At 44.2% G+C, this 17,519-nt stretch overlaps 1 protein-coding gene across 1 annotated transcript; it reads left to right on the forward strand.

Annotated features, from left to right (window-relative positions):
* The first annotated feature begins 1,025 nt into the window (after positions 1-1,025).
* Positions 1,026-16,712, forward strand: ADSL (adenylosuccinate lyase). The gene is made up of 13 exons (XM_070411175.1): positions 1,026-1,214; positions 4,925-5,128; positions 5,921-5,965; positions 6,300-6,379; positions 8,825-8,996; positions 9,197-9,243; positions 9,990-10,080; positions 10,272-10,341; positions 10,477-10,624; positions 12,356-12,446; positions 14,184-14,273; positions 14,757-14,933; positions 16,459-16,712. Exons 1-13 carry the CDS (start codon positions 1,044-1,046, stop codon positions 16,543-16,545), a joined length of 1,473 nt encoding a protein of 490 aa, XP_070267276.1. The 5' UTR covers positions 1,026-1,043; the 3' UTR covers positions 16,546-16,712.
* Positions 16,713-17,519: the final 807 nt, after the last annotated feature.

Below are 17,519 nucleotides of genomic sequence, written 5' to 3' on the forward strand. Positions count from 1 at the left end.
AGCCTCCTGCCTTAAACAGGGGGTCCCTCTCCTCCCCGCTGGGGGAGAGCCTCCAGCCCTAAATAAGGGGTCCCTCTCACCCCCGCCGGTATCTCGGTGGGACCTCCAAATGTAAAATCCGGGGTGCAAGCCGCTGTCACAAAGAACCAAGAGACGCTTTCTATGCAAACGCAAGGGGTTTATTCAGCTTCCAACATATGTCGGGGCCCACAACTTACTCTGAACGCGGCAGAGCAGTGGCCGTGAGCCCCGACTAAGGGTTCAGGCATAGGTTATATACTTTTTCTAGCTAACGGGGGGAGCAAACGGGGGAAGCAAAGGGGTCACTCTTCTGGGAATCTTGGCGCCGTTGTGAATTAATGCCTGTCCACTTTCTTATCAGGTTGCTTGCTTTTCAATTTACTCCCGGGCTGCAGCCATCTCCGTAACCTCCCTGGCTGCAGCTGTGTCCCATAAAAGTTGATTGTTCCATCTCCCCCTCCTAACCTTCCTGATTGCCCTGGTGCTTGTTAAATGTAACACTCTGGTAACACTTTGATGCCGTTTGTTCCTTGACCTCTCTGACCTGATTATATTGGCGCCTCTCAGGAGCGCTAATCACGCTTCTTGTAAACGAAGAGAAAATGGTTAAGCCTCCAGTGGTTCTCAACCTTCTGGCCCTTTAAATACAGTTCCTCATGTTGTGACCCAACCACAAAATTATTTTCGTTGCTACTTCATAACTGTAATGTTGCTACTGTTATGAATCGTCATGTAAATATCTGATATGCAGGATGGTCTTAGACGACCCCTGTGAAAGGGTCGTTCGACCGCCAAAAGGGTCGCGACCCACAGGTTGAGAACCGCTGGTAGACAGAGAGCTAGCAGCCGAAACTCCGCACTCTTGACCCCCCAGGTTTTCCCCGGCCAGAGAGACGGGACCACGTGGAGGAAGTCCCGCCCCCAGCGGAGGAAGTCCCGCCCCCAGCGGAGGAAGTCCCGCCTCCAGACGATTGCTTCCGCCCCGGCTGTCCTGCCCACTCTGGTGGAGTCGCGTGGTCGGCATGGCGGCGCGCGGAGACTGTGGCGGGCAGCCGGCGGCCTGCGGGCACGACAGCTACCGCTCGCCGCTTGCCTCCCGCTACGCCAGCCCGGAGATGTGCTTCGTGTTCAGCGATAAGTACAAGTTCCGGACCTGGCGGCAGCTCTGGCTGTGGCTGGCGGAAGCCGAGCAGGTAACGGGCCGCGGAACGGAGGGACCCGGCGCAGGGAGGCGGGCCCGCCCCAGCTCGTGCCGGGCCCGCGCCCACGTGGGTCTAGCCGCCAGGGGACAGCTGTCCCGCTATTTTCGGCCGGGTGTTCCCTTTCGTGAGGAGCCGGGGCGCCGCCACCTGTTGCCTCACATGCTTTCAGCCTCTGCGGGTTGGAGGCGCGGAGGCGGCGGCGAGAAGCGCGGTCTGTGACTTCGGGCCCTGAACCTTGGCCGTTCCGGCAGGAGTGCCCCGCTAGCCCCCGAGCGCTCGCGACGTGCGGTTCTGCCCGTTTCTTTACACATCTTTTCTCATTCAGCCCACAAAGCCCTTGCAAAGTAGGTGATGCTCTTCCCGCACGAGAGGGGAGAAAACCAAGCCTCGATAATAGCCAAACGCGTTGTGTGCGCCAGGCCGCCCAGCTGTTGGAACGGAACTGGGATGTGCACCTGGCTGGGTTCGGGTGCCGAGCCCGAGCGCTTGATTAGCCACTTGGTCTTCCACCGTGTCGTGATGTTGCAGAAACCGGGGGAAAATCAAGCAACGCTTAGAGCAGCGGTTCTCAACCTGCGGGTCGCGACCCCTTTGGGGGTCGAATGACCCTTTCACAGGGGTCGCCTAAGACCATCGGAAAACACATATATAATTACATACTGTTTTTGTGATTAATCACTATGCTTTAATTATGTTCAATTTGTAACAATGAAAATACATCCTGCATATCAGATATTTACATTACGATTCATAACAGTAGCAAAATTACAGTTATGAAGTAGCAACGAAAATAATTTTATGGTTGGGGGTCACCACCACATGAGGAACTGTATTAAAGGGTCGCGGCATTAGGAAGGTTGACAGCCACTGGCTTAGAGAGTGTGGAGTCACACTTTTTAATATATGCCGGTGGTGCTTAGAGAAAAATGAATTCAAATTCTAAGCAGAGCAAACAAGCAGAATTGTTCTTTTTATTCAAGAGCCAGCCCTGTGTGTGCTTAGTGGTTATCTCCCTGGAAGTTGTGGCCTTGAAAACAGCACCGTTCTATCCAGTTAAAAAATACACCTGTCATGGCGTGAGAGTATGGGCGTATCTAGTCTCTGGCCTCCAAGGTCAGACAGCTAAGTTTATCTTCCTTATTATTCAGGCAGGCTAGAAAGCAAAGTTACTTTTTCAGAATAAGGGGCTGTCTAAAAATTGCAGAGTTGACTTTACAGAATAAGAAACTATCTAAATAACAGAATTTCAAACAGTAGTTTTACAAAACAGGGGTTAGCCTCCTCAGTGCCTGGACTGTCACTGCAAATTCCGTGTTTCCTAGGCCCCTCTTTCCTCTCCACCAGTCTGCGCCTTGCCTCCGAGGAGGAGTCAATGTAGAGGTTTATTAGACGGGACTTAGGGCTTGTTTGATAAGAACTGCGTGTAGAGCTATTCGGGGCAAAGGTTTCAGAAATAGCTCCAGAGGGGCCTTCCCAAAGGAGGGAACGGGAACTGAAGGTGATCCAGAGAGCTGTAAAGTTTCAGAGGAAAATGCCCCAGCGAGCCAGATGGCAGCGCCCTCTGAAGTGGCAGGAGTGGACACTGAACCCTGAGGAGGGGACTGGGACGGTGGTACCGTGGAATTCCCCCGAAGGAAAGTCTGTCTTAGCTCACCCCCTCCATACCACGGTGCTCAAGGAAATAAAGTGACATAATAATAGCGGACATTTCTCTAGTGCCTACTATGTGCCGGCACTCTTTTAAGACTTTACATATTAATAGCTCATTAATCCTCAAAACACCCCATAAGGTTTTACCGATGATGGAGTGTAGGCACAGAGAGGTTTCATAAACTGTTGGCTCAGGTAGCAGTAATGGATAGTAAAAGAGGACATTATTAGTGTGTTGTGGTTTATTATGTGCCAGCATGTACTTTACTCTCTATATCCTTTGGTACTTTATTGTACAGGTTAGGGTAGTGGCATTCCAAGACTTTGCAGGGTCATCGTGGCTAGTCAATGGCTTCAAGCTGGAACTGAACTGTAGAGTTTCTGAATACGTGTCCTTTTCTCTGCCCAGTCTGCATATTGCCTGAAATGCATACAATTTTGATATGATCCCCCAAATTTAGATGACCTATTAGTTAGGGGTCTTCAAACTTTTTAAACAGGGGGCCAGTTCACTGTCCCTCAGACTGTTGGAGGGCCGGACTATAGTTTAAAAAAATACCTATGAACAAATTCCTATGCACACTGCACATATCTTATTTTGAAGTAAAAAAACAAAACGGGAACAAATACAATATTTGTATTTGCATGTGGCCCGCGGGCCATAGTTTGAGGACCCCTGAGTTAGGGTGTCAAAATTAGCATAAGTTACATAATTTAGTAGTGAAGAGGGGAAAAATGACTGAGAGATTAAGGGTGTAAAAAATGAATCTGGAATGAATTTTGAGAAGATACAGTGCTTGGGGGTAGGAAGCAGTTTGGTCACGCTGTCCCCTGCTGCTTTGCTTTGGGAGGAGCCCTGAAATGTCATAGGTACCCGCTAAAGATGCACGGCAGCGCGGGCCACGTGTAACTATTGAGCGCTTGAAATGTGGCTAGTGTGACTGAGGCACTGAATTTGTACTTTTTAATTTTAATCAGTTTAAATGTAAATAGTCTCATCTGACCACTAGTTACCATCTTGGACAAGGTAGTTCTAAGATGCAAGATCCTCCCTCCCCAGAACCAAGGCTTGGGAGTTTCAAATGAGGTTGGAAAAAATTTCACTAACGTACACTTTCAGGGTTCTGAGCTGCCTGGGCAGCCAAATGTTTTTTGCCAGCATGATTTTTCCAGTGATGGGTGAATGAAAGATGTTGGTGTGTAGCCCCAGCTGGTTTGGCTCAGTGGATAGAGCGTCAGCCTGCAGACTGAAGGGTCCTGGGTTGGATTCCGGCCGGGCAAGGGCACATGCCCAGGGTTGCAGGCTCGATCCCCAGTAGGGGGTGTGCAGGAGGCAGCCAATCAATGATTCTCTCTCATCATTGATGTTTCTATCTCTCCCTCTCCCTTCCTCTCTGAAATCAATAAAAATATATTTTTTTAAAAAAGATGTTGGTGTGTTTATTTTCTCATCAGTATCTCTTGGAATTGCTTTTAGATGCACTGAATTTCTGTATCTAATTTGTTGTGAAAACAACTTACAGCATTCATAATTTTGGTTTCTCTGAGTAAATCCATCTGGGTCCAATGTAAAGCTGTGGCTTGGATCCCACTAAATATGACAACATTGCTCATGGAGTATATATTCTAATGATTAGGATGGACATTTGTAAAAATGTCATGTGATAAGTGCTCTGAGTAAAACCAGGCGAAGGGATAGAGAGACACAGAACGGTGTCACACATTGAGTCAGGAAAGAGATCTCTCTGAAGAGGTGACATTTGAGCCCAGAAACCAGAATATGTGAGGGGGTGAGCAGAGATATGGGGCCAGAGGGAACAGCGATCAGAATTACATTGTCGTACATATTGGAGTTTACTTAGAATACAGTTTACCAAGATTCATTGAGAAAGTCATCCCCTCCTAACCATGTACTCTGAGGTACACCAAATTGTAAGAATTGGGAGAGAGAGCATAAATGATAGGAACCAATTTTTTTTTCTCAGTGTTATTTCAGTTCAAATAATTGTGACACCTGAAGTTATGTTATTTTTATCTTGTGTGTCCTGCAGACATTGGGTTTGCCTATCACAGATGAACAAATCCAGGAGATGAAATCAAACCTAGACAACATCGACTTCAAGATGGCAGCTGAGGAAGAAAAAAAATTACGACATGATGTGATGGCTCATGTGCACACGTTCGGCCACTGCTGTCCCAAAGCCGCCGGCATTATACATCTTGGGGCCACCTCCTGCTATGTTGGAGACAATACAGTAGGAACCCATGTTGTTTTGTTTCCACTTAGGACTCAGTCGTTATTTATAATGCATTTACAAATTGTATTTTACTTTATCCAGTTTGAGAAAGTGATTCCATAGATCTTTAGTTTTAGGGGTATCTTAATGCTCAGGAATTTTCTGCTTTTGATATTCCTTCTGTCTAAGCTATAAGCCCCTACTCACCTCCATAGACTAAGACCTGCAGATACTGCTTACTCATTGGCATGCTGGACATAACCCAAGGTCTTAGCATTTTCGTGACCAAGGTAATTTTCCAAAGGAATTTTTCCCAAGTCCATTACAATTCTTTACTGTTACATCAGAAAAGAAAAAGGGGTTGCATTGTAATTCTTAAACAAAACCTTTAATTAGAAAAAGCATCAGCATATATTTTTCCTAAGAGTTTACTAGGTGCCTGGCACTATTCAGAGCACTTTATGTATATACTAGAGGACCGATGCACGAAATTCGTGCAAGGGGCTCAGCCCTCGCAGCCACAGCGGCTTGCCTCGGCCTTCACAGCCCCGACTTCGTCTGGAAGGTCGTCCAGACAATTGTTCTGCTGTTCTGTGTAATTAGCATATTAGCTCTTTATTATATAGGATTCATTTATTCTTCATGACCGTCATAAGAGTTAGATGCTATTTCTCCATTTTAAAACAGCTTTATTGAGGTATAGTTTACATACCATAAATTTACCCATTTTAAATATACAGTTCAATGAGTTTTAGTAATAATGTTTGGGCAAAGCTGTTTAATATAAGACCATTGCATTTTCCTTTGCAGGACCTGATTATTCTTAGAAATGCATTTGACCTGCTTTTGCCAAAGGTAAGGAGTTGGCAGAAATTTCCTGCCAGCCCTGGATTCCCTGTGATAGGGGATGGGCACCACTTATGAGTAAATCAACACAATAGTCATCTAAATAAATGCTCATTTACTCAGGTGAATGATCCTATATCTAATTTCTAGTCAATTCAATTTTCAAATGTTCGTTGCTATGAACTCTTTAAGGCACTTGAGGATACAAAAATGAAAAGATGCCTGTGCCTTCATTGAGCTGGAGGTCTAATTCTATATTAACTTGTGTAAAAGTCTAGTTCCTGATTATGTAATGAGCTCAACCTGAATTCACCCTCTTTCTACCGCATGGTCTTTCTTATAGCTTGCCCGAGTGATCTCTCGGCTTGCTGACTTTGCTAAGGACCGAGCTGATCTTCCCACCTTAGGTTTCACACATTTCCAGTAAGTGATATGATTGCATCTTGGGAACGGGGCTTGTTTATGTGCACCTGGCTTTCATTTAGTGTTCAGTTCTTCTGCAGGGAAACCTTGAGGTGGATAATCTCAAAACAGAGCTTAAGCAGATCTCTGATACCTACCCTCAGTGCTGTACTGGCGAGAGTGAATGTAATAGTTCATTTGGGAAGCACTGGGAAATAAGTATCAGGAGCCTTAGAAAGTATTCATACCCCTTGATTTCATGCTTCTATTCTAGGGAATCTAGACCAAGGAAGTAATCCAAATTACGGGGAAAGCTTTATGTACAAAGATCTTTATTAAAATATTATTTATAATAGGAAACAATCTAAATGTCCCACAATAAGGGAATAATTAAATAAGATAGATAGTATATCCACAGGTTGGAATAATATGCAGCCATTAAAATTATTCAGGTAAGACTAATATGGAAACATGCTTAGGTTAATGTTAGGGGATAAAGACAGTATATAAATAGCACAAAAATTGGGAGAAATTATACCAAGCTGTAAATATTGATTGCTGTGCTTTAGGAGATAGTAGGGTAATTAATCTTTTTTATTTTTAAAAAGTGCAAATATTTTTATGATTACTCCAAAAAACCCTGTTTAAAAGCTGATGATGTGATTTTTGGAATGCGAGTAGCAGGTTTTGAGTGATGGTCGTTCAGAAGTGGTGAATTAGCATGTGTCTTATGTTTTGGTGGGGTATTACTATGGTAACAAGTTTATCATCTCCTATATCATCAGTTTAGGAAAGCCCAAGTTGAGTTTAGTCTTCCTAAAAGTTAGGGCTTGTATTTATTGGTAAAAACCTGAAGAAATTGTCCATGTGAAGGAGTCAGTGCTCAGTGTCTGTGTGTCTTGGCCAAGACAAATGTTCCTCTCTGCTGCCTCCCTACACACCTAGTATTCCCTGTGTTGCAGCTTCTCTTCCTCTCCTGCATCTGTTGGAGATGCTCAGGGACTGCAGGCATTCCAGTGTTCGCTGGGGATAGCATAATGAGAGGTATCTGCTGCCACAGTTAGCAGGCTTTGGGAACTCAGAAAATGGTGTAGCTGTGTAGGCATGTCCTCCGTATGTGTCAGTCACTGCAATGAAAAAGAAACAACTTTATTGAGATATAATTCACGTATTATAAAATTCATCCCTTTTAGTGTACAATTGAGTCGTTTTTAGTATATTTACAGTTATACAGTCATCACCAGTATATAATTTGAGAATATTTTCATTACCCCACAAAAAACCTGTACCTATTAGCAGTCGCTCTTATTCCCCCATTCCATAGCCCCTGGCAACCACTAATCTATTATCTGTCTGGATTTGCCTCTTGTGGATATTTTATTTAAGTATAAATCATACAATATTCATCTCTTTTGACTGTTTTTTGTGTGTGCTTTTTAAGCTTAGCACAGTGTTTTCAACATCTACCCACATTTGTCCATTCATCAGTTGGTAGATATATGGGTCATTTCCATTTGTGGCTATTATGTATAATGCTGCTGTGAACAGATCCATGCAAATTCATTTATTTCTTTGCTTGTACCTGTAATCTATTAGCAGGAGTTAGCAAAGAAAACTACTTCAGATTAATTTGGAGATATATTATAGCATGTGGTCTGCCTGCTAGAGACATTCCCAGTGGTGTTTCTTGATTTCTCCATCTATCAGTATCATCAGCCTAATAGAGAAATTCCATCTGGAATGGGCTAGGTCATCTATTAGGACTCCTGCATTGTTGCAGTTTATTTGTAATGTTTTATGTTCAGAAACAGACCTGCAGTGGACTGGCTTAGACTTCAGACTACATACACAGCCATTAGCTGTTATGTTAGAGTCCTTTGGTTATGTGTGTTTTGGGGATCTCCACAGTATGCCTGCTCCTCATAAAGTCTTGACTCCTTACAAAGAAAGGCCTTCCTTGATTGCCAGTCTAGAGTAGCATTCTCCGTTGTCCTCATCCTCATTTTCTTTTTTCATATTTTTCACAACAAATCAACAGTTACCTTGTTTGTTTACACTACAATGTGCACTCCATTGGACAGGGTGCCTGTTTTGTTTGTTGTTTTATTTCCAAAATAAAGAAAACATTAGATGCTCGGCAAATGGTTTTTACATGAGTGTATGTATATTTCTTACCAAAGTCTGGAGATAAACAAACCAGACATTGTCTCTGCCCTCACATTTCCTCTTGATGATGAAGAGAGAACTGTGTTGGGAGCCCTTTAGCTTTGTAATCTTTGAATACTCACAAGTGGCATAGAATCTCCTTAACTATTATTTGCTCAAAGTTTTTAGCTCCAGTTTTGTCCATCTCTTACTTTAGTTCTTCCCAGGGGTAACAGTGATGACTAGAGGAAGCAAGGAAGCTGTTATGAAAGTCAGTTCTTGGTTTGGAACTTGCCTGTGTTCTCTTTGGGTTGCCTCCAGGCCTGCTCAGCTGACCACAGTTGGGAAACGTTGCTGTCTTTGGATTCAAGATCTTTGCGTGGATCTTCAGAACTTGAAGCGTGTCCGAGATGACCTGCGCTTCCGGGGAGTGAAAGGCACCACTGGCACCCAGGCCAGCTTCCTGCAGCTCTTCGAGGGAGATGACCAGAAGGTACTCTGAGAGCGACCTGGGGACACAGGAACTCAGTGGTGGGGCACAGAGAAAAGCAAACCTCCGGGACTGGAGGGGATCGATCTCGGGATGCGTGGCATCTGGACAGGAAGGGGTACGGGGAGCGCAGTCTGCGCAGGGTGAGGTATTCTCATACTAGACACCCCTGGATTACTATAGGGATGTCTTTTCTTTCCAAGGTAGAGCAGCTTGACAAGTTGGTGACAGAAAAGGCAGGATTTAAGAGGTAGGTAAATGGGGAAAGGGCTGGTCTCCCTATTAAATGAAGAACAGCCTGTGTTCACTGTATCTGTAGATTTGACCCTGACTTTCTTGGCGTTTTCCTTTCTACCCATTTCCTCCCATCACTTGCCTGGGGTTTATTTTCTTATAGCCTGGATTCTATTTTCTTACAATCTTTAAAGAAAAAGGAAACTGTTACTTCTGAGATGTTTAGAATAATAGCCTTACCCATGTTGCTGTTTTTGTTTATTTACTGAGGCTCCAGTGCATTAGTTAAACCTGGCCATTCCATTGAGGGCCACCGGGCTCCACTGTGGCTCCTTTCAGGCACATCCTTCAGGCTGCAGCAGGACATGGGCGCATGGGCCGTTTTCCTTCTTGGGGCAGGAGCTGACTGGTGTTAGTGAAAAGGGTGGAAGAGCAGTTTGTTCCAGGGACTAGTTATCAGGTCCTCTGGGCCGAATGTGACTTATACCAGTGAGACCAAGCTTTCACTTAGGGTCTGTTTTTGTTCTTTTTTTTGACACAGTCAAATATTTTTTTGTTTGTTTGTTGTTTTTTTTTGTTGTTTTTTGTTTTTTTTATTTTAATAATTTTTATTTCTTAAAGTATTACAAAGAGTATTACATATGTCTCCTTTTTTACCCCCCTTGACATTCCCCCCGACCCTACCCCCCCCCCCCCCCCGCCCCGTGACACAGTCAAATATTGAAATATTTCCGCTTAAGGCTCTTTTCTATTTATTTCTAGGGCTTTCATCATCACAGGGCAGACCTATACACGAAAAGTGGATATTGAGGTGCTGTCTGTGCTGGCTAGCTTGGGGGCTTCGGTGCACAAGGTGAGTGGTGGCAGCTGGTGGGGTGGGATGAGAGCTTTGAACACCACAGACAGACCAGTCAGCCTCAGACTGACTGATGTCGCTCAAGCGATGTCAGGTGTCATTTTTAACAATTTGGGGCCCTAGTCCCTGCCCCCAGATTCCTGCATTCAAGAGTGTGGGGTGATGCCCCCACCCCTGCTTTTCCTCAGATCTGCACTGACATACGACTCCTGGCAAACCTCAAGGAGCTGGAGGAACCCTTTGAGAAACAACAGATTGGTGAGTGTGTGTGAAGACTGGCACACCGCAGAGGCACTGCCAGGCTTGCGGGCATGTGTTAATGTCTCACCCGCCAGCATCTCACCCTCCTCTGAAGTCTTTCCGCCTTTGCTTCTTGTCTTTGTACGTGGGCAGGCTCCAGTGCGATGCCATACAAGCGGAACCCGATGCGCTCAGAGCGGTGCTGCAGCCTTGCCCGTCACCTCATGACCCTGATCATGGACCCGCTGCAGACGGCATCTGTGCAATGGTTTGAACGCACGCTGGATGATAGTGCCAATCGGTCAGTGGAGTGGGGATGTCACAGAAGCATGTTTTGAGTATCTGCATTTTCTCATTGTCCCCAGGGAGCCTGGAGTCTCGCTGGGAGGCAAGAATATAGAAAGAACGGTGTGATAAGTGTTAGGATCAAAGTGTGGACAAGGTACTCTTTGTGAGGAGTCAGGGAAATGCTTAAGACTTAAGAAATAAATAGACATTTTTAAAAGACACATAAGACAAGATCGGAACATGGATAAAAGCCCAAAGACAGAAGAAGGACATTTTACGGAATAAACTGAGTTACTGATAGGCACTGGGGAATGAAGTCTATATGTGGCATGAGATGAGGTGGACCGATAGGGATTGTAGCCAGTTGATGAAGGGTGTTATAGGCCCTGAAAAGGAATTTAGCTAATGTTCTGAAGGCAGGTAGATGTCAGCTGTGGTGCCTGGCACAATTACATGTTAATGAGGTGTGCGGTGGGTCAGAAGTAATTTCAACATGTATGTGGGTTTCTACTGTATGTATGTACTTATTTAAAGCAGATTCACATTACACTGGTTTGCTTGCATTGTACTGGGATTTCTTGAGTAGAGGATACATAGTTAAAGCTAGCTTTTTGGGGTCTCTGTGTGACCCAGGGTTTACCTATGGAAATATGACATGTGTACTCACTCAGAAATCAGCCATTGAATACTTTTTAGCAGGGTGTGACCTAGTGAGATATGCCCACTAAAACACCCTGCAACAATTAGGACATTCAGTTATAAGGGGACATTAATCTAGTCAGAACAAGTTAGGCTATTTTATTTTTAAAAATTTTTTATTGATTTCAGAGAGGGAGGGAGCGAAGGATAGAAACATCAGTGATGAGAGAGAAGCATCAGTTGGCTGCCTCCTGCACGCCCTACACTGGGGATCTAGCCAAGAACCTGGGCATGTGCCCCGACTGGGAATTGAACCTTGACTTTCTCGTTCATAGGTCGAAGCTTAACCACTGAGCCATGCCGGTGGGGCTAGGAGGCTATTTTATTTTATTTTACTTTATTTTTAAAGATATTTTATTGATTTTTTTTACAGAGAGGAAGGGAGAGGGATAGAGAGTTAGAAACATCGATGAGAGAGAAACATCGATCAGCCACCTCCTGCACACCCCCACTGGGGATGCGCCCACAACCAAGGCACATGCCCCTGACCAGAATCGAACCCGGGACCCTTCAGTCCGCAGGCGGACGCTCTATCCACTGAGCCAAACCAGTTAGGGCGCTAGGAGGCTATTTTAAAAATCCAAGTCCACACTGGCACAGTGGCCACGTGAATGGAGAGGAAGGATGTAGACATGAAACAGTGGCAGATGAACCAGGGCCAGCCTTGGTGGTTGATGGAGTGAGTGTTCAGATTGGTGATGATATGCTAGTGCTGTTTACTGAGCCAGGAGCCACAGTGGGGGAGAGAGCAGTTTTGAGAAGGTGAGCAGGAGGCAGTGAATTCAATGTGGGGTTTGAGATACCTATGGATCAGCCAGGTGGAGCTCTTTGAGTATATGGTCTGGCGGTTGGGCAGGTGGTCTGGACAAAAGGCGATAGATTTGAGGGTTGTCAGGATATTGAGGTTGTTGAAGTCAGAGAATGAAGGAAATTGTCCAAATAGCATGACATGAGAAGTCAATAGGACTGCTTGGGACACACCCTACATTTCACTGAAATTGTTACTTGTTTAAAGAGATAACTGAATTGGCTGTTTGTTTTCTAGACGTATCTGTTTGGCCGAAGCATTTCTCACTGCAGATACTATATTGAATACATTGCAGAACATTTCTGAAGGACTGGTGGTGTACCCCAAAGTAAGAGGCCTCAATTAAAAAGCAAAATTTTAGGGAGGGGTTGGAGTGTGGGAAGGGGAGTGTAACCTTTTCCTGCTCTGGAGTGGGTATGTTGGGGGAGCTATAGTGTGATCCAGTAGTTCTTCCCAACAGGAGCTCATTCTTCAGGTTGTGACATGAGCTCTAGGGAACAAACATGTGGAATTTATAGACATGTTTCTAGAAAATGGGGAAAAGTACTTTGAAAAAGTCTACCAGCAAAAATCGTCAGGTCTGGTGTGACTGGCAGAGTAAACTGTTCCCTTAGCCCAGGGGTGGGCAAACTTTTTGACTCGAGGTCCACAATGGGTTCTTAAACTGGACCGGAGGGCCGGAACAAAAGCATGGATGGAGTGTTTGTGTGAACTAATATAAATTCAAAGTAAACATCATTACATAAAAGGGTACGGTCTTTTTTTTTTTTTAGTTTTATTCATTTCAAACGGGCCGGATCCTGCCCGCGGGCCGTAGTTTGCCCACGGCTGCCTTAGCCTGTTTGTTAATCCTCACCTGAGGATTTTTTTTCCATTGATTTTTAGAGAGAATGGGGAAGTGGGGTGGGGTGGGGTGGGCAGAGAATCAGTGGCTAGAGCGTCGGCCTGTGGACTGAAGAGTCCCAGGTTCGATTCCGGTCAAGGGCATGTACCTTGGTTGTGGGCACATCCCCAATAGGGGGTGGGCAGGAGGCAGCTGATGGATGTTTCTTTCTCATGGATGTTTCTAACTCTCTATCCTTCTCCCTTCCTCTCTGTAAAAAATCAATAAAATATATTTAAAAAAAAAAAGAAAAAGAGAAACATCTATGTGAGAAACACACATCGATTGGTTGCCTCCCACACGCGCCCTGACAGGCTGGGAATTGAACCTGCAATCCAGGTACGTGCCCTTGACTGGGAATCGAATCTGTGACCCTTCCGTACACAGGCCGACGCTTTAACCACTTCACCACACCAGCCAGGGCAGCCCTTTGCCTATTTTTTTGTTGTTTTTGTTTTTACTTTTTAATTGTTATTTTTCATAAAGTAACATTTTTTCTCTAAAACAACGTTCAAGCTTCATGTAGAAAACATTCTCAATGTGGCCTCTTGTTTACATGGTTGGTTGTGAGGGTTCTCTCCAGCTGGTCTTCAGTGGTTATTCAGGATGATTTTTCTGTCTTAGCTGTAATTCCAGTTTGGTCGTGGGAGAGTGTCAGTGTAGCTTCCATTTAATCCGCCGCCATCTTGGAACCCCCTTTGCCTGTTTTTAAGCGCCTGAGGCAGATGGGTTCATTCTCGTCAGATACTTGGCTCTTGCAATGGCACTGAAGTTTAACAGTTGAGGTTTTAGGAATTGTTTTCAATGAAGCAACTTTTTAAAGTTTCTTAAATCAATATTTCTTTTTTAAATCAGTATTTTTTTTTTAAATCAAATATCTGGATTATTAAGAAAAATTAAGCCCTGGCCTGATAGCTTAGCTGGTTAGAGTGTCGTTCTGATATGCTAAGGTTGCGGGTTCGATCTCTGGTCAGGCCAACCAATGAATGCATACATAAGTGGAACAACAAAATCAGTGTTTCTCTCCTCCCCAGAATCAATAAAAAAAAATCTTTTTAAAGAAAAATTAAACATATGGTGTAGATTTAATTCATGACCCTGATGTGCATTTTGCTGGTCACAGTTGATATCTTACTGTGTATATGACTTTGCAACTTTGAGGCCTTTCATTCATTCTTCTAGGTAATTGAGCGGCGCATTCGGCAAGAGCTGCCTTTCATGGCCACAGAGAACATCATCATGGCCATGGTGAAAGCCGGGGGTAACCGCCAGGTTTGTAACTCCTTGTGCTGCTGGATAAACTGAGTGCACCCTTAGTCCTGAGGAGGAGTGGGTGAAGGAAGGAGATTCTGTCATTACCTTCAGCCACGGTATTGATACAGAACAGTGACCGTATTCTATCATAAAATGAGCTTATTCTGGAGGGTGATTGTGTGGATTCAGTTTATTAAAAGTGAATCAATCCCTTGTAGAAAAGGTCCCCTCTTAGTGAAGGGCCTAGGTCTGAATTTCCATAGGAAGTGATGGGAAGTAGGCAGGACACAGAGAGATGGTTCAGAGCTTTAGAGGAGCCTGCCCTGTCCTGGGTTGTGGTTAGAGTCAAGATCTTGGAATCAGACTGTAAGGGGAACCACCTCAGCCTGGAGGGGCTTTGTGTACCAGCCAGAGACAGTGTGGATGTGAAGTGTCGGTGACTTATCAAGGCGTTCAGATGCCCTGTTAGTGGTGAACCAACAATGCCTCACTGTCTTCCAGGATTGCCATGAGAAAATTAGAGTGCTCTCCCAGCAGGCAGCTGCTGTGGTCAAGCAGGAAGGAGGCGACAATGACCTCATAGAGCGAATCCTCGCCGATGCCTACTTCAGTCCCATTCACTCCCAGTTGGACCGTTTACTGGATCCTTCCTCTTTCACTGGGCGTGCATCCCAACAGGTAAGCATCGGAGCACTTCGGTGGAGCTGCAGTCTTCCCAAATGCCATCTTTTTATACTGCTGGGCTGCAGAACCTGGAATACGGGAATGTTTCCAGTCTGTGGGAGGTGTGATGTGAATGCGGCCAATTAGAATTCGAAGCAGGTTGCTGGCTAGACTAAAATTTTGGTTGTTTGAGCTGTCTTAAGTATTTTCTGTGTGGATTTCTCTGAATTCTCCTTTGGTCTAGAGCCGTGGTCAGCAAACTGCGGCTCGCGAGCCACAGGCGGCTCTTTGGCCCTTGAGTGTGGCTCTTCCACAAAATACCACGTGCGGGCACGCACATACAGTGCGATTGAAACTTCATGGCCCATGCGCAGATGTCGGTATTTTGTGGAAGTGCCACACTCAAGGGCCAAAGAGCCGCCTGTGGCTCGCGAGCCCCAGTTTGCCAACCACTGGTCTAGAGAATGTGCTATAATGGACAACAATAGGGTTTTATCTGGTAGATCTGAGTTCAGTCCTGATTTCTGGCATTTACTGACTGACAAGATAAAAATATACATCTCATAAAGGGATGTGAGATCGAAAGGCCTAGCATGATGCTTGGTGCATAGTATGTTTCAGTAAGTGTTTGTCCTTTTTCCTCTTGGTCTTTTGGGGACCACAAGAGTCGATTCAGAAGCATTTATCAAGTGCAGACCAAGTGCTCAGTATGTGTTTAATGTAGGGGCTTTAAAGATGTGTAGGTTCTTCAGGGAGCTCAAAACTTAGCGAAGACTTGTAAATAGTTCATTATAATACCAAGCAGTACACACAGGAATTGAGGGAAGCACATCTTTTGGGGGATCACAAAGGATGACATAACCCTAGAATAGTAGAAGGTGGTGAAGACTTCTTGGACAGCATGACATCTGAGCTGAATCTTAGGGCCAAGTAAGAGTTAACCTGGGGTCACCCGTCTGAGAGGATATGTCCAACATTGGAGAGAGAAATTGCAGTCATTTGATGGCATATCAAGTGCCTCAGAAGTAGTTATAGGATTTAAAGTGGAAGACAGGCAAGAGTTTATCATTTATATTCAAATCACTCTGGAGTTGTGGATTTGAAAGACTTAAACAGGAGGTAGGGAGGCCAACAAGGAGGCTGCTGCATGGGCCAAGCACTGGATGAAGAGGACTTTGAGCCAAGGTAGTGGCTGTTACAGGCAAGGGGAGAGATTTGAAGGCTCTTAGAAGCGTAAGCACTTGGCAGCTGGCTGAATGAGGGGCGGGAAGAAGCAGTGATGATTTTAGCTTGGGTGACTGGGTGGAGAATGGTGAGACCCACTGAAAACACAGGTTGGAAGGATAGCATATGCGGGCTTGGTGGCTAAGCTACCTGTGTCTAGGGAGAGAATTCTGACAGGCAATTGAGAAAAATAGCTCAATGGTGGAGTAAATTCTTTATCAAATTAGGTCTCAGTGATATAAACTGACATTGAAAAAGTATTAGCAAAACTGACATCTTAATGTTTTGTTTCATATTTGCTTTCCTTTTTTGGTAGGTACGGAGATTCTTAGAAGAGGAGGTTTATCCCCTGTTAAAACCATATGAACATGTAATGAAGGTGAAAGCAGAATTATGTCTGTAGAGTTGGAAGAGAATTAAACAAAAAGTCATTATTGGCTCTGTTAACTTTAGTGCCTTATTTTACCTCAAAAATTGTTACCTTAAGTTACTATAGCACTGTTTTCTTTCTGTGGCACTTTCACATTTCTCAAGGTTTACAAAGCAGAAATAAACTGCGTTGTAGTTGGACTCTGTTTTTTTTAATAGCAAAACAGACTTACATAATAAATGTAGCTCATAGTTCACCCTCTGTTCTTTCGAGGCGTATTTTCCCTCTAATCTAGTCCTTTTCACACGTTCACTTGATTTTAAGTTAGTAAAGTTCCTAGTCCTCTCTTTTGAAGGTAAATTTGATCTGGGTCTAAGGCACAAAGTAGCCTGGATTCAGTGACTCAGTGTGGTTGGATATCTTTATTTCAGTTATGTTTGGCTAAAATAAGTAATGAAATTTGGAGATATAATAAGATCTCAAAGAAACTGATTTGATCATCAGGCTTACTCAGCTCAGATTGTACCTGACCTTATTTCATCTTTTGATAAGGCTTTTATATATCAAGTAAAAGCCAATAGGGAATATTGATTTCATCAAGGCCTTTGACAATCTTTAATCCTGGTTACACAAACTGATAGTTTGTTGAATTGACTGTAGCTAAAGAAGATAGATTATGGATTATCTCCACTGGAAGGGGGGCACTAGTGTTAGGTCACAGCTCTCTATCACTAGCCGTGCCTCTACATACTTTTTCAGCATAGCTGGGGAGAAGAAAGCTTCTTTATCAGACTTGTAAATGACACAAAACTAGGAGAATTAACCAATACATTTATTTGATAAATAACTAAGATTTCATCTAACCTTAAAAAAGCTGATTTGATGTGGCCAAAACTAAGAAGAAAAAATTAAGATAAATGTGAATAAGTTAACCTTAGACTCAGTATGAACCAGAAAGGGTTGCCAGTGAAATAAGACCATTTTAGGGTATGTTAATGGTATGTGTC

This window comes from Myotis yumanensis, unplaced genomic scaffold (genome assembly GCF_028538775.1).
Source record: "Myotis yumanensis isolate MYYU_CA2020_CCGP unplaced genomic scaffold, mMyoYum1.0.hap1 SCAF_3, whole genome shotgun sequence".
NCBI lineage: Eukaryota > Metazoa > Chordata > Mammalia > Chiroptera > Vespertilionidae > Myotis > Myotis yumanensis.

What these genes read in the sequence shown, in the direction of transcription:
- ADSL (XM_070411175.1), top strand. Translation starts at nt 1,044, where the DNA reads ATGGCGGCGCGCGGAGACTGTGGCGGGCAGCCGGCGGCCTGCGGGCAC. An exon ending in TTGACCTGCTTTTGCCAAAG is followed by an intron (nt 5,966 to 6,299) that starts GTAAGGAGTTGG and finishes TCTTTCTTATAG; the next exon opens with CTTGCCCGAGTGATCTCTCG. An exon ending in GACTGGTGGTGTACCCCAAA is followed by an intron (nt 12,447 to 14,183) that starts GTAAGAGGCCTC and finishes TCATTCTTCTAG; the next exon opens with GTAATTGAGCGGCGCATTCG.